The 17,425-nt window shown below is 38.7% G+C and overlaps 1 protein-coding gene across 3 annotated transcripts in view; it reads right to left on the reverse strand.

The window, feature by feature from the left end:
* The window catches only part of LOC106953026 (single-stranded DNA-binding protein 3), a 43,914-nt gene extending 27,101 nt beyond the window's left edge, over positions 1–16,813 (reverse strand). For 2 of the 3 annotated variants that reach the window (XM_015041522.1, XM_015041523.1), the window contains exons 1-4: positions 16,501–16,813; positions 5,854–5,926; positions 3,955–4,016; positions 761–845 (exon numbers count right to left, since the gene is read on the reverse strand). In XM_015041522.1, coding sequence (XP_014897008.1) covers positions 761–845; positions 3,955–4,016; positions 5,854–5,926; positions 16,501–16,556 — 276 coding nt within the window. In that variant the 5' untranslated portion in view covers positions 16,557–16,813. The remainder of the gene's footprint in view (positions 1–760; positions 846–3,954; positions 4,017–5,853; positions 5,927–16,500) is intronic. The other variant, XM_015041521.1, reaches the window with a different exon arrangement.
* Between the last annotated feature and the right edge of the window lie 612 nt (positions 16,814–17,425).

The raw sequence follows: 17,425 nt of genomic DNA on the forward strand, positions 1-17,425 counted from the left end.
AAAGAAACTACCGGAAAAAGTGTCAATCTCTGCCCCAGGGTCTAGGTGGTCTCTTTAATTAAAAAAAAAAAAAAAAAAACATCAACCTGTTCTCTCCTACCATCACAAAGACAAACAAAATGTAAATCTGTGATTTGAGAAGAAGATTGTTAAAAAAAAAAACTAAAGAAAGAAAAAACTCGTAGCTGTGTGTCAGAAAACTAAGAATGAATTTGTGAAAACTCATATAATGACCACAAAGTCTGTCTAAATTAAAACGAGCCCAATAATTTGTTGCTTCTCTCGCTGTTTTATCCTTTTGTTCGCACAGACTCTAGTTTCCATTTTATTTGTTGTATCGGTTATTTTGTTTATTTATTTTGGATAGTTAAAATGTCCTCCAATGTTAAATATTCCTTGGAAATTAAAGTTTATTGACCTTTGAAGGTATACTTCCAGCATTACTTATACAAATGTCTTTGTGTAAGCATTATATTACGTTATATTAGTTGAAAATGGTCTTAAAGCAACAATAATATTTATGCTTCAACCTCGTGAAATTAATGCCTTCAATGGAGACCATTTTATGCCGCTGCGGTGAAAAATCTATTCATTTCAGGTCTTTATACGCGTCTTTCCACGGGGCAGCAATAAACTCTCCCCTAGCTGCACGCGTTTCTCTCAGCCAAATGTCCCTGAAGAAGATGCTAGCATTTCGGAGCCTCACTCTCAAGATAAACCGACGCCGAGCGTCAGCCGACATTCAATATTTGTCACTTACATAGTCATGGAAGGCCTTTGCCTCGCTGGAGTGTTCGCACGTCTCCCTTCGGTCTGGAGCTGCACAATACAAATCCCAGAATACGCTAAAATGAAGAGGGAAAGGAGAGGTCAGAGGTTAGCAAACAGAGCGCTCCAAGCCCATGTGTAACAGCCATTCATCATAACCCATTCACACACTTTCATTATCTCCCTAGCACTCTTAAACCACCTCTTATGCACTTGAGCGTCTTTGTGAGAGGGACACAATGCCAGTGTCACCCTCTCAATCAGCCGCTCACTCACTCAAAATACACACATGTACTTGTATTATCATACCAGGGCCTGTGTCTTACTATAAGGTGCAAAAGGAGCAAATGGTCTCATCCCTGAAACACCATGGTGAGTTACTGTCAGAGGTGGGTAGACGGCCAAAAAAAAAAAAAAAAAAGTGGATTTACTCAAGTATAAAGTAGCTATCCAGATAAAAATGATCAAGAAAGAATAAAAAATGAATTTAGTAGAAGGCTAAATATAAATCAAATATATGATATTTGATTTATTATTTTTTTTAATGGTGGAATCAGACGGTGAAATATAATACAAGTTTGGTATTACATAAAGTAAGAAAAAACCCCATAAAAATACAAAACTTCTAAAGTTAATACTTCCAGCATGTAGCGTAAATATTGTGTTGCGTGAGGGGGTAAAACACTTCATGTGACAACAATGTGGACATACTTTTTACTGTATAATCAGCCCTGAAATCATTAAGTTTGGGTAACTTTGGCTGATCAGGGATCTAGACTTACTTTCTACACTGGTTGAACTGGTGTTTCTAACTTTTTTATTTAGATGCACACAATTTTTTACCCTAATTACATTCAACATAGCAGCTTTGCAGGTTTTTTTTTCCTAAATCACTCTCCATAAAGGTAATATGGATTAATGAACAATCTACTAAACAGAAAGTTCTTTACTTGATTTGTTAGGGTTAGGCGCAGCACTAAAACTACTCAAAGTACATAGTTTGCAAAAAGTTGCTCAAGTGAATGTAATTGAAACAACAATATTACATACCGTTTACAAATCTGGGCCACAGATAACCCCGATATTCAGAAGCACAACAGTGGGGGAATCTGAGGACAGGTTTTCTACGACATTTAAGAGAAGAGAGGCTAATCAAGCTGCTAATAATTGTGCTAAATACCTGATCCAGTAAGAGGTTCTTTGAGCACTGATTTAACAAAAACACTATTAAGGCACTGGAACAGCAAGACAACTACTGAGAGAGCTAATCAGCCAGACTCTTCACTTCACATCAGCAGAATGCAATGCTAACAAACATGCCAAACGCCTGAGAGTTGCACTTTTTCATTCACCTAAAAACACAGCGGCTTCTTCAGCGTCTCCATCTTCTCCTTTATTTCACTAAACAGATCACAAATTAGTTTGTTTCTTCTCCTTTAATACTCTCCTTTGGAGAAGAATGGGTTTTTTGGCTTATGTTAGCAAAAATGTCATTATGAGGAAAAGTAAAAAGCAATGACAACTTTTTATTTACCAAAAATTCTAAAGAAATATTATAATTTAAAGGGCGGTGTTATGTATTTTCCAGGCACATTGTGCCATAAAGCAACATTCAGTTGTTGTCTTTAAAACGACTAAAGAGAACTGACTTTGTCTTAAATTTGGGCCTCTAACTCTTTAAAAACTCGGAGTTTCGTCTTTCTGAAACTCCGCCTTCAGGAAGTCATCACAGCGTCGCTCGTCTAGTATCCTGTTAGTAAAAGCAACTTTTCTACCAGCGTTGCACTGAGAAGTAGATGTGCAGTTCCACCAGGTGTTTGCTAATTACTTCTGGCTAGTCTGAAGGAGCTGAGTGGGGGCTGACAAGGTGGAAGCTCGGAAGCTGCAGATCCGAGGAGGTGTAAAAAAACAAACAAGAAAATGTCACCAAAACAAATGTGAATGTCTTTGGAAAATCAATTGGATTATTCTCCGATTGCATAATTAAAAAAATTATACATATATGTATATTTTAAAAAAAGTTAATTCTGTCATTTTGGAGTCCCAGTTGAAATCTGTGTAACTCCACCAGCTCCTGGTGGCAGAATAACCTGTTCGATAACACAAAACCACATCTTTGTATCAAGATGAGCGTCGATAAAGAGCACCGCAACAGGAAGACCTCAATAATTGGCATGCACCACCTTTTGGTATGTGGGGAAGGCCCATCCTTCTCTTACACACCAGTTACAGTTTTTGTTTTTAGAATTATAAAAATGGTGAATTTGGTATCAAACGGTTTCCCATAGTGGTTTTAAATTTATGCAGAGCTGGAAAACACTTAAAAAAAAAAAAAAAAAAACATTTTTAAAGAATGCATTTGAGCTCTTGTGTTTGACTACTGCATATGTCTCACAATTGAATTATCACATGCCGACTTATTGAGAAATTAGAAATTTTAAAAAGAAGCCATAAATAACCTGAAAAACTCATGTAAGTGTGAGCTATAGCTCCTTTAAATTTAACAAGCTGCTTTTGTGACATTTTTTTGGAGGGGTAAATGAAGAAATGTTTGAATGCACTGTATCCCACAATGCACCAGTGAAGTAAAATCCAGTGAAAATGCTGATCGGGGCTTTAAGGTGTTGACCCAACAGGTCAAGTCTGATAGAGGGGGAGAAATGACAAGGAGGTGACACAAAGGAAGCTGGAATGCAACGGGTTAATCTGCTAAAAAGCCCTCTCCCGTGTGAACAAAGGGGGTAAAGTCGGAGGGTGGGGGGGCAACACAAAGGGTGAGGAGAGGGGGAAGGAGGAGGAGCGAAGATGGGGGTCCATTCCCCAACCATCTGGATCTATTGTTTCAGAAGCGGCGGCGAAGGTTGGGGAGCGGGAGGAGGGGCCAAGGAGGAGGAGAGAGCGGCGGGGGTCAGGGCCTCGCTGAGTCTGGTCAAGAAAAAGGCTGACGGTCGGCTGGACTTTCAGTTCCAGGAGGACATTTTTAAATCATCGACAAGGACATGAATCTCATTTTCTGCGCATTTACATAATATGATCTTTGTTTTTGGGAAAGTATCCACCAATTGTAGATTTCACTGATATAGTAAGACACTGCAGGAGGTCAGGACAAATAAACAGGCCTGGAGAACCTGCTTATTCAGTCGCTGGTTTCGTGAAGGCAGGGATAAACGTGACGGGGATACTCACCACCACCACGAATGAAGGAATCCGGGTGGCTCCCCTAATGTAATATTTTTCTCCCATCGAATCTGAGAAGAAAACAAGGAGGAGAGTCATGAGAGATAGCATCTGGTTTGTAGGTCCTGGGATTTAAGAAAGTGTAATCACTGCGTAAAACCGAGAACAGCTTCTGACATCAACTTTCATTCTTTAACGTTTTGCTCTGAACATGTTAAAAACGTGGATCCAGATTCAAAAGCTCCCACACGACTGGAGAGACGCTTTGAGAAAGTATTTTGATGCAAACATCTAAAAATGGAGTTCTCCAAAAGAACTTCGGTTTTGTTTTTGGTTTTCAGATTTCATTGGCGGAGAGTCGGCAGGATCTGGTGTAAAACTAAAGCATTACGTAACAACTTGCACCAGGAGATCATGTTTAGATCCTTGAACTGACCGCACAGAAACAAAACCAAAAAACATTACTGAGACAGAAATAATAAACCCGACTTAACTATTTTTTTTTTTTTTTTTTTTTTTTAATCAGACCATTGTGAGAGAGAAAAGTCAAGAAATAAAAATATTTTTTAAATCTGCAAATTTTTCCCCTTGGTTCTGACGGGTGATCAAAAGGTTGTTAAATCACTTAAATGTAAGAACTTTTTTTTTATCTGGAGTTTAATAAAAAAACAAAAGGTTAGGAACATGTTTGCGTGCATAACTAGGGCAATCTTGTAATTCCCTCGATTTCCGTAAGGATTCAAAAATCAAACTCTAGAAAATAACCTGCACAACAATTATTCTGTTTATATATATATATATATATATTCCATCCTTGATAATACTTGAAGTAACATCATTATTTCATATTTTCTGTCAATCACATTCTTGCACAGGTTTGATTTTTCTTCCTATGTAACGTTGCCTCGGCTCATTAACACCACCAGCTATTTGTTCATGTACAACTCTATAAAAGTTCCCTCTAAAGGACATGAAGCTGTGGAAAAACTTCTGAGAAAATATGCAGGTATAGATGAACTGGTCATGTTTTACTGAACAATGACAATTCTCTTTTAGCGGTCTATGAAAAACTTTCGGTTTTATTTGAGCAAACTTTGTTTTGATTTCACGGCAAGATGAGAAAAAAAAAATAATCAGGGAAACGTGCTGCAGAGCAAACAGATACAAGGTTATCCTTATTTATTCATCAAAGCATATGTTCCTACCTTTATACGATTTCCACTAAACTCTAAACAAAGAGCATCAAAGAACACTGGTTGTTGATTTTCCTATAGACAAACATGTTTTTAGCTTAGATATATCGAATCAATTGAATTTATTTCTGTAACAGATATGCTGAAAAGCAGCTAGAAAGACTGAAGACTTCAATCAATGGTCAACGGGTCGATGCAACAATAACTTGTGACATTTTTACATTTTTTGTGAATAATCTTTCATACTACACCATGCATTTTTCACTTAGGAATCCAAATTGTCCAAAATGTCCTTCTTAGCCTTTCCCACACTTATGTCTTCTGAGATAATTGGCCACATCTTCACAGCCTGTTCAGTACATTTTGGTTGGTAAAAAGTTGTTTGGTTTAGCTATAAATTACCAGCACCTGCCCGGAGCTTTTAATAAATATTGACACGCTGTTCATTTAATTATGTCCTTACTGGTGTTTATCCTGCTGTGTAAAAGCTAAAACTTGAAAGAGTGTGTATTTGCTTAGATCTGCATTAAGACTGAGGAATGTAGAGAGCCGTTTGCCTTCAGAAGCACTTGGGCCCACTTTGCAGGTAACATGTTTCAACAGGAGCCGGCTGAACTTAAAGCAGAGGTGATTTCCAATGAAAGACAACATTTCGGGAGGACTTTGAACGTTCGGTCGGAGCTAAATGTGTTCCGAGTCGAAGACGCCGTCTTACCTCAGACAGGAAGGTCTGTGCTGACTTCTGTGCTCCCACATGTAGCAGGTACTCGTACACATATAACGCTAACCTGAAATGAGAGAAAAAAAAAGAAATTATAGATTTAAGAGTTGCGCAAAACAAGAATTGGAAATCGGAAGGGAACGATTTAAAGCATACTTTCAAAATCATTTTAATTTCAAAATTAAAATACCGTTCCAGACTAAAATTTCTAGATTTTTTTTTTTTTTTTTCCTGAAGTTGTCACAATATTCTAGACAGAGTGCCAGGTATAAAATGGAAACCTTTAACTTCTTCACTAGTAATCGGGTCTCATCTTCTGTAGGTTTCACAAATTAAAAAACAAGAGAATACTGAAAATGGCTTCAGCTTTTTAAAGTTGTTGTTAAACTCGAGTGTGCATTTTTTCCACTGTAGTGAATAAAACTACTGACGAAAACCACCGTATCAAATTGTATCCAGAGCTAGAAAACTATAAAAGTAAATTCTTTTCAAGAATTTCCAAATCTGCATGGGAACTCTGACAACACAGAATGCCTTTCTGATGCGCCAGTAAATCACAAGTTAGGTCAAAATTGTATTTGACAGCTTCTGGTACTTTTTGCAAACAAAAAACATTTGTTCACAAGTCGAGCTTGTACGGCCAAAAACATAAGAACAATATTACAGTAACGATAAGATAATTTCCATAAAGCTACTACCTAAAACCAGACGGACAGATTGGCAGCAAGATGAGAAACATCTCTGGTTCAATCAAAACTTTGTCATTTTCAAATAATATCCTTTACTTGTTGGAATGTCTTATTTTCTTTTCCTTAATTTGTTTATTTAGTTCCCTCAACTGAACCACCTTATCCAGGAAAATTTAGGTCAGTGTCTCCATCAGATGTAAATTATGCTTTTATCGCCAATAACTGATGTTTACCAGTATATATTTTTATATATTTCACCATCCTTTTGACATTGTAAAAATAAATAAATAAAAAAAACAGAGCGCATAATGTCAGCCCAGCTTTACTCTCAGAACTGATTTGTTAAAAACATCAACCGATACAAATCTTAATTTATTTGGTGCATTCCTCTTTAAAACCCCATTAAAGAGACACCTGTAAGTACTGGAGTAGCTGGAAATTCCTCTGTGAATGTGGTCTGTGGATTAAGACGACATATACGATTTCTTTAACCATAAAAGAAAAAAAATCTGAATTTTAGATTATTTTATCAGCAGCAATAAATGTTTCAGTGCTTTTCTGTTTCAGACAAATATATGCTCATATTCTACATTTTTGTTTCAATATCCTGCTAATATTGAGATGCTGTCAACATGTGGTGATTTCGCCTGGTTTGGAAAGAATAGAGATTTATTATGTGGTTTTCCCAACTGGAAGTTTTCTGAGTAGTAGGTACAGATACGAGTTAATAAAAAAAACAATCTTTTGTTTCAAAAAACAACTGCTTTTCGAAAGAAGCACCTATTCTTATACTGGTGTGAATTTGGGATGCACCAATTTGAACATTTGGGCCGATATCGATGTACAATATTTTCGCCGTTGTGGCTGATAACTAATATTTAACAATGTTCTAAATATTTCCCCAACCCTTTTGAAATAGTGAAAAAATGACACCACCTTTCTAATTTCTTTTTTATGCAAATACTTAGTTAACTGTAGTAGATAAAAGTCAATTTAGGATGATGAATAAGTCTTTGAGTTTGAAGGGTTTGAGTAGAGATCACCAGCAGCACAAAGATGGTTTCCTCTACTGGCACATGAAGTACATGAGCTGGATAGATGAGTATTATTGGACTGAAGTGAAATAATTCAGATAACGTTCCAGAACAAAAATCCACTTCATCATGTTTAGAAAAATTCTGCATCTGTGAAAAATCTTTGATGTCAGCTATCACTATGATACACACCAGGAATGTCTTATCTTAAGTTTTTACAAGATGCGCCCATACAATCACAATATAGCCAGTTAGAATATCTCTTATAAAACTGTCTGACGTGTCTGTCGTCTTGCTTATTTTCCTGCCCCTCCTACAGAAAAAAAAAGTCTTTAAATTAAATTATAATTTCCCCAACACTAAGTTAAAAGTAGAAAACATCTGCAAGAGGTTGCTACAGCTACCGAATGTAAACTATGTCTCTATTCCCAAACAAATACCGTAGCTGGAACAGAGCTGCACGTGATTGGAAACACATAAAAATGCAACATTATTGTCAAATGTAGGATGAGGATATCAATCCTGAATGACACACATAATCCAAGAGGATTGAACTTAAGCCACTTTCTAGTCCATAACCTTCTACTTGACCTTTACCATCTAGGTCACCTAGATGTGATAAAAGAGTGATAGCCCATCCAATTTAACAAATCTGTTATTGGCAAGCACATTTTTTATTGCGTTGCTATAAAGATTGTACCGAATGTTGCACCAATCAGAGCTTTGCCATTTTATTATTGCTCAGATTGGGTAAAATTGTGATTCTGATTATAGTCAAGTAGCTCTAAAATGCCATGAGACACCACAGCAGCAGACAGGGCATTGGCATTATGTTAAAGACTTTTCAAACAACATAATCTCCATAACTAGGTCAACTCAGACAGATGGTGAAAAAAAACATTATGAGAACATTTATTTTTCTCCAACTTTCAATAAATGCAAAACTGATAATCATGCAACAACTTTAATTTAATTTAATGATTCACTGCAGCAAGACAAACAGCCATTACCAACAATTAAAAAAGAAAAAGCTCTGGTCTGACAATTAAAAAGAGACATAAAATAAATCATTGCTAGAAAAGCCCAACAAAAGTTAAAAAATGGAAATCCACCAATCTTATCAGGCAGAGTGGGAAACCCCCATTGGCCCAACATTGTACTCCAAACTCCTTCACTTAGTCATGTTTAATAGGCTGTTAATGGACCATCAATCGACCCGGAGTGTGGATATGACAGTGCCCTGTGTGCCCACAGCAGACACTCCTCTGACAGGCCAATAAGGTCCTAATGAGAAGGACAGTAGCTCAGTGTCATTGTCACCATCAGCAGTCAATGAGCTGATCAATGAAACATGGTTTCTGAGATAATCAGGCTGTTGTGAGCTTTGCTTTTAAACAATGATAGCTCTTTGGATTTCCCTTTGTACTGCACCGTATAGAGACTCAATTTACAGCTACTTAAAAGATATCTTCTGCTTTCCTATCTGCTGAATTGAAACATGGCTGCAATACAATCAAATGCAAAGCGCATTGATAATCTTCATGACTATAAGAGAGATTATTAACTGTAATACTGCCTTAATGTCTTCATCAGTTTGCTTCTTGAGAGCAAACATGTTTTCACTCTTTTCTTCCCCTTAAAATTTTTGAATCTTGGACACAAACAGTTACATAAAAGACCATCAAACAGAGCAAATAACAATGGAGAGCCAGGTTCAATGCACCCAAACTAGTCTGTCCTACCAAACACTGCATCTAGAGATGCGACTGAGCATTGCCCACACTGATACCGCAATAACGACTGGAATTTGATTCTGCATTGATTCTTATCATTGCACTTATACTACCTTCAACATCTGTTTTTTTCATTTTAATTGAGACTTAAATGAAAAGGACAAACTTCTTCTTAATTTACTAAGTTTTGTTTTTATAAACATAGCGCCTCCAGCGTGCCCCAAATCTTTCTCTGGGTCTCCGACCCAGTGGGTCGCCCACAGAACAGGAATCCTGACCAGCCATTTCAACAACACCACTGTTGTGCCGTCCACAGGTTCATCAATGTACCACTCAATTTTTCCCCTAATTTGTGAACAGAACCCTGAGAAACTTAAAATTCTTCCACTTGGGACTGAGAAGCCACTCTACCCTTTTTTGGGCTCGGGACGATGGTTTTACGTTTGGAGGGGTTGATTTTCATTCTGGTCACTTCACACTCAGCTGCAAACCGCTCTGTAAAAGCTTGAGATCACGACCCGACGAAGCCAAAAGAACCACATCATCTGCAAAAAGACGATCCTGAGGTCAGAAAAATGGATCCTCTCAACAACTTGGTTGAGTCAAGAAATTTTGTCGGTAAAGGTTACGAGTAGAATCGGTGACAAAGAACAACTCTGACCGGAAACAAGTCCGACTTAGTAGATAAAGTGTGAAGCTTTGCCTCTCCCAGTAGCAGATACCATGAGAGACAGGTACCGCCTACCCCATGTTATTATTATGTCATCATCACCCTCAATGTGGTTCTGAAAGAACAGCTAAAACCCGAGCAGTGAAAACTGGTAGCTTTCAGCAGTAAGATTTGAAAACTTTTGAATATTTGCTAAGAACGTCGGGTTTTATGTCGAATGCTCCAATTCTTTTTGCAAAGCAGGAGGCATCTGTTGTAAAAAAGTAGAGTTATAAACTAATATTGGAGAAATAAATTTATTTTCCCCAAATCTTGCCATGACTCAAGTTAGGATGTGGAGAGCTCCACCGTGTTTGATGAAGTCTGGCATAACACCAACAAGGAAGGGCATCTTCCTCAATATTTTTAATAAAGACCGTATTTGCATGCTGTACAATAACCAAGTGTTAAAACCGCAAACCTTCAGCACTCCACTTTTGTAGTTGACATTCAGGGTTTTCATCGCACCAACAGAAAGTCATTAACAAAAAACGATCTGCAGCACCGGCGAGTCAATTCGGAACATTGAAGCTAACAGGAACAGCAACGTCAATCAATTTTTCTCACCTGCCTCTACTAATCACAAGTACACCCGTTTAATCCAAGATTCTGAAAAAAACTATCTTTGCTGAAACATCAGATGACATTCATGTATGAAGGAAACACAAAATAACTGTTCACACGTGTCGCAGTAAAACAAGAGCGCAGGTTCTGTAAGACTCCAGCTGAATCTTTGTGTCGTGAATGCTGCGTATTTCTGCCACAGGGGAGGAGAAATGAACACTGCTCCAAAGTGCTACAACAGACACGACCCATGCCTGACCTGTACTTACTACCAATAGTATGCAAATACGTTGTTAGTATGCAAATGTAGTCTGCGGAAGATATGAATAGGCAAACACCGAGCCAATGATTCCTACATGATGATATCTTAGCCCTAGACAGAATCACAGGCATTTCCAACAAACAGGCCAATATCAGAGTCTGTTTCTCAGTAATTTAAGATAAAACTAAATTATATGTTTAAAGATTTAACAGCAAAAATGACCTGCATCTAGAAGCAATGGAGTTTCTATTTAAGAGGGTTTTGTTTTCAGTTCTGTTTCAATATAATTATCCCAGAGTTTGTTTAACCTTAAAATCAATCATTGGCATGACCCAATTTATTTATAAACTGAGCACAATTATGGAAAACAGGTTTAATTGATAACTCCGACACTGAAGATCTATGTTTTGACTTTTCAAAAAGCTGATTATTAAACTGTCCAGTTTGCTTCTGCCCATTTACAGAGCGATGTTATCGTGAAAACGGACCACAACTCTGGTTCTGATTCACATTTTAGATGTTTCAGGAATGTGCCGAGTAGGCTTTTATTTGTTTTCTCTTAGTTCTGACCTGCCAAATTAGGATTTTCTCATTTTAGTCCAACAAAAAAAGTAAACATTAATCAAGAATACTGAGAGTGAGTGTCCTTGAATCAGGTGGGAAATGAAAAAACACAACCTTTGTGTTAACAGACTGAGAACAGTGTGAATTTTAATTTTGATGTAATTGATAAAAGAATAAAATGTTCATTATCATTATTATTATAAGATGTTTCAAATTTTGATTACCAGTTGATTGATTGATGAATCGCTATTTAAGTTTGTATTGGGGGGAAAAAAACTGTTTGGAGGAAACGGAAACTGATTTTTATTGATCAAGATGTTAAAAAGCTAAAATAGCGTTCCTTCACAAGCAGTTTGGTCCTAGTGAGGGCATTTCTCCAATGCCACCTTGTGCATGTAATGAATATCAAACTGGTTTATAAAAGGTCACACTGCAAAAAATCCCTTGACATAACTAAATGAAATATGTGCATACTATTGGAAAATCAGCAAGGCATTGTAATTAGTAAATTTTTAGCTTGATCTGTCCTAAACAGTCATTGGAATGTCAGGAAAAAACATATCTGTTTTTTTTGTTTTGTTTTTTTTTTGTCAGCGAACGCACCACACCCAAGGGCAACCAGCGAACGCACCACACCCAAGGGCAACCAGGTTGCTTTTACAATAACTCGCTTCAATATGGAAGCTGGCATAGAAAGAGAAAGTAACAGTGACAACTTAAAGTAAAACACAGAGAAACAAAAAGTTGTAAAAAAAAATAGAAACTGTTCTATTTCCACTATATGACTATATGTCCAGGCATGTCCGCTGTTTACTGAGGGTCCGAGGGAGAGCGAGGCTTTTAGTAGATAATAGGGAGGCTGAATGGATTACAGCAAAGTTGCTCCGTTTCATCCAGTAGAGTCTGTTACGAGGCCTGCTGGATATGTTTGGAAATATCAGCTTTATAGTAGGAATCTACATTAGTGCGTCTAGACACACTACTTATTCTAGTTGCTAATATAAATAGCTAACGACTGCTTAAAGTGTAAACTCCAGAACAATGCAGCTTTTGTTTTAAACGACAAAAAGTCAAAAACGGTGTAAATAATTTGACCCCTGACACGAGAAGGCCAAGTCAAAAGTCAAGATTATTCTTCTTAATATATAACAGGTCAATGTTCTACAAAAATCAGTGTTCAGAAATCAACCCCAAAACTGACCACTGGTTCTGTATTTACTAGCTTTCAAATCCAAATGTGATTTAACGTTGAATCAAGTGGAAAATGAAGATTATTTTTAACAAGATTCGAAATAACAGTGCCATGCGGTACTCCAGGTCAAGGGTGTTCGTAATGTGACCAACCAGCTATTTGTGGCACCTGGACTATTTTTTTTTTTTCCCTATTCCTCCAGACCACAATTCAACAAATAAATTTACAAATTAGGACAAAACCATAACTTTTAAATTAAAATCTGCTCATAAAAATACCAAAAAAAAATTTTTTCTTTTCCAAGCTTTCTGTTTTCCTTCAAATTTTCGTTGTAAATAGGACCACAACTACTCATTGCCTTATACCCTAAAGTACACCTTGGTTCAGCCAAATCTGCATTCAATTGCTGTATGAAAACCTGGTGAGTGTTTTCAAATTAAGACTGACCTAAATCCTGTTTTTATTGCGGAAATGTGGGGTTTTTTTGTACAGTTTTCTTCAATTTGGCACAAAATAAACTGGTTGCCTTTCATTTAACAAGGAAAACATGAAATTATTTGAGGTTTTGGATGTATGATCCTGTTCCTACAAAGAAAAACAATTACTTTATTCCATTCATTAACATGGTTTATAGTTTGTCGTTGACTAGGTAAAAAAAGAAAAATATTTTTGGTGATGTTAGTTCTTAAAACTTATATATTTTTGGCTAGCAGGTACTTTTGAGGGGACGATTTTGATCCCTTGTGACAAAACGTTTAAACGCTCCATCTGGACGACTACAGTCCCATAATAACACTGACAACAGTGTTTGGCTGTAAATGGGTCAGTTCAGGTTAAACATTAGTAGGCTTTAGTGTCATGCATTGATAGATTCAATCTGTCCATGTTTATATACATAGACACCATGAACTGTCTGTCAGAGGGTTCGCTTTCACACTAACATACAAAAAAAGATATACAAATAGGCAAACTTAAGAAGAATAAGTTTTATTTATAAAGCACTTTTTCAGCAACAAGGCAGTTTAAACTTAGGAAATGTACACATGTAGCTGGGTCTTTATTAAAACAAATATCTCCGCCGCATTGTTTAACACCTGAGCGTTGTTTTAAACATGCCAAACCCACAGGGGGCAGTGTAGCGCAAAGCTAAAACCTATGTCAGCCAATCATATCGCTTCAAAACCACCACGACTTCCTAGTAGGAACTTAACATGACGGTAGGAGGTTCATTTGTGCGGAAAGATATATATAAAGGTTTATAGGTTGAACTACTTTTAAATAGTGGATTAGAATATAAAGTCAGTAAAATACAAGACGATGTTGATTGGGAATCACGTCAAAGCAAACATGCCGATATATCCGTGCACTATTTGTCACAGACTGTAATGCACGGGGCCCTAAATCTCCATTTTCTCATGTCCACACAAACTGGGAGTTTTATCCAAAACTCCACTTTGGTCAGAGTTTTTATTCACAATTATTTTTAGAGATATTAAATGAATAAAGCATAAAAATTATTTTTGTTTCCTGAGATATCCGGCTACATGTGGACTACGCCTTCGAGACAACGCAGAAGCCGTCTTGAATTCCTTACTTCCCAGAATAATTCAAGCTAATCATCGCTGCAACTACTTTAACTACTACCCGATTGAACAAGGGTCAGAGTTCGTAACTAGAAATGACCAGTAAAGGCAGGAGGATGGAGACTTCCCTTCCGCTGAGCAACAAAAACACTTGACCACTGCAGCCAGGGGAATCTGACCACTTTCTGAGGTTTCCAGCAATTTGTAGGTCACAAAGCTCTCTTTGACCGCTGGTGTAGAGTGTAAGTCACTGCCACTTGCAGGTCAGTCTAGCACTGGCCCACACACACACACACACACACACACACACACACACACACATTACACCCTTCAAGCAACTATACTGGTGCCCAATCTCATTTAAACACCTATAGATTTAAAGTGATTTGGAGGAGTTTTGAGATGCCTGGCAAAAGCTCGCAGGATCCAGCAAAGTCTTCAAATATTGATACCATCTCCCTGCTCTGTGCAGGCTTGATACATGTGCATCCTTAGAGGAGTTTGACCCGCAGTAGGAGATGTTTAAGGACTCCATTCGCATGTTTGGGGATGGGAGGATCATGCTGCCGATGCCCTCCCATCCTTCATGAGACCTACGATGAAAATTTTATGCGTGGTGTCGACGTGCGTGCGTGTCCGTGTGTGTGTTGTGTAAGGGGCTGCTTGTGCATGCACCTGGCCTGCTGCATTATTAAAGCTTGCGAGCTGGCTCACTGAAAAGCAGGAGAAGTTTGAGGAGATGAGCCACTCCAGGAGCAAAGAGGAGGAGAAAGATTCCACTTCCTGCAGGACAAACGAAGCAGCGGAGCGAGTTTAAAAGTTAACGCGGAGAACAGAGGAAAGCACGGTGCCCTTTGACCTCCCCGTCCCCCCTCTCTCCCTCGAAACTTCTAGGATGGGAGACATCGGCGCGCAAACGCATTCTCTTCCATCAGTACATCTGACACCTCGCCCAGGGCTCGCGACAAAACCCCCTCTTTAAACATGGATGAGTCTGCCCACCACATCTTCCTCCTCCTCTTCTTCTTCTCTCCTCCATCTCTCTCTCAACTCTTGACGCAAAGCTGAGAGCAGCTGCTTCGGTCAGTCTCAATAATTCAACAGCAATGTGAGGGATGAGGACTGAGGTGCAGCAGATGAAGAAAGAGATGAGGAAGAGCTTTGAGAAAACAAAGAGGTGCCTGTTGATCTAAACTCAGGTTCTGTCCCGGTTTGATTGCAAATGCATTAAAAAAAAAAAAAAAAAGTGCAGTCCACAAAGTTTTAACACCAACCAAATCGGGATAGCAGTAGGATGACATCAAGGGAGGCTCACCCGGGTCAGTGGCCCCTGATTGGCCCGCTAATGCACCGGGTGATTATTGAATTGATATTTAAGGTCAATCTGGAAGCGATCTGTCTTATTGAAGTGTTGAGAAGGGGAGCTGCGTGCTGGGCGAGACTGAGGCATGCAGACAAAGAGGCTCAGAGGGGGCTGCAGCTTCCCTTGCAAAGACCCCGCCGATCAGCGCCTATTCCGGGCAGCAGCGCGGGTCGCTTTCGCTGCCAGGGGGAAGATCTGCACGGAGCGGGGTACAAAAGTTACAAAGCGCCGCTCCGCTTTTGCACGAAGAGTCGCCGAAAACACGCGTGGATCCAATGCAGCCGAGCGCCAGCAGACTCGCAACCCCTGCGCGAACAAGCCACGAACACGGCTAGTGTGTAACAAAGCCCCCCCACAAAACAGCTGTATCCTATTTTTACCGAGAGCAGACAAGCATATGCACACACACACGCACACAAAAGGCAATCGGATACAATACCAAATGCGCAGCTACAATAAATCCAAATGCATTGTTCCCCCATGGTGGGGGGGCTGAGGAGAAAGGAAGAAACTCGAGTGGGATCCCTCCCCACTTCCATGCTCCTTATTGGATATTTAAAGCACACACGCGTGTAAAGAAGAGGGGGAAGAAAGTGGCGCAACTTTAGCAGCCGCTTTAGGTTGAACATGAGCAACAAAACAATTACATACAAGAGTGAAACTGGCTGCAGCTAGTTGCTGGGGCTAACTTAGCAGACATGCCTGCAAGTTGGAGGATGCTAAAGAAGAAGAGGCGAGAAAAGGCAACAACACACACAGGAGAAGTGGCAAAAACACAAGCAGCACGGCTTCACTTGCAAGAAACAGAAGAAAAGTTAAAGTAACAAACTTGTGCATGAGTCTGAAGTTGCTGAACTGCTTCGACATCAGTTAGCAAGTTTAGCCACCTAGCACACTCCTCTCTCTGTACTGGGGTTTGCTGTTGTGACACTGCGATAATTTACTCACTTTTCTCTCGCTTGGCTATCGGAGGGGACCACAGCTCCTTTACCCTTGCCGTACATCTTGGAGGCTGTTCTCACACTTTATTTTATCCCACTCGACACCTGTCAAAGAAAGCAACCAGGAAAACCTACTATCTCCATAGCTACCCAGTTAGTGTTGTCTCTCTATCTCTCCCTTCCTTACGCTCTCTTTGCTCCGGTTTCCTTTTCTCTTTTTTTTTTTCTACATCCCCAACATTGCCCACAAATCAGGCAGGGTTTCAGCCGGAGAGGGGAACTTGAAACAGTGCAGTGGTGGAGCTTTTTTTTTTTTTTTTTTTTTTTTTTTCAATCGCTGTTCCTGGATTCAGCTCACGCCCCCCCTGTTGTGAGATGGTGGGGGCTTCTTAAAGGCACAGTGTCCAAGTTTGTACAGACTTCGCTCAAGTTCAAGTTCTATTCTTCAGGCCTTCGTGCAACTTTTCCCTTTTTTTCTATCTACAGCGTCACACTGTTGCATTTAACTATTACTATTATGTTTAATCATTCTAAACAGTAGAATGTACTAAATATATAATATTAACAGGAAGTAATGGGTGACTTTGGTCATATTTGTGCACCCTAAACAATAATTAACCACCTTCAATTTACAATTTACCTCATAAATTAACTTAAAGCTAAATCTTGATGTTCACAGACCCATCCAGCTCCAGGCTGAATGAGGTCCTAGGCAGAATATAGTTTGGGGCCCATCAACCACAGCAGCACAACTGACCTCCTGATCAGATTATATTATACATTTTTATAACATTTTATTATTTTATTTAAGAAAGAAAAGAAAATCAATCAATGATTATCAATATTTATTTATTTATTTATTTGGTTTCTTCTCTTTAAATGTATTCTCTCTCTCTCTCTCTCTCTCTCTCTCTCTCTCAAGTGATTACAGG

The sequence above is a fragment of the Poecilia latipinna genome, unplaced genomic scaffold, assembly GCF_001443285.1.
Source record: "Poecilia latipinna isolate Pla-1442-1.1 unplaced genomic scaffold, P_latipinna-1.0 Scaffold556, whole genome shotgun sequence".
Classification (NCBI taxonomy): Eukaryota; Metazoa; Chordata; class Actinopteri; order Cyprinodontiformes; family Poeciliidae; genus Poecilia; species Poecilia latipinna.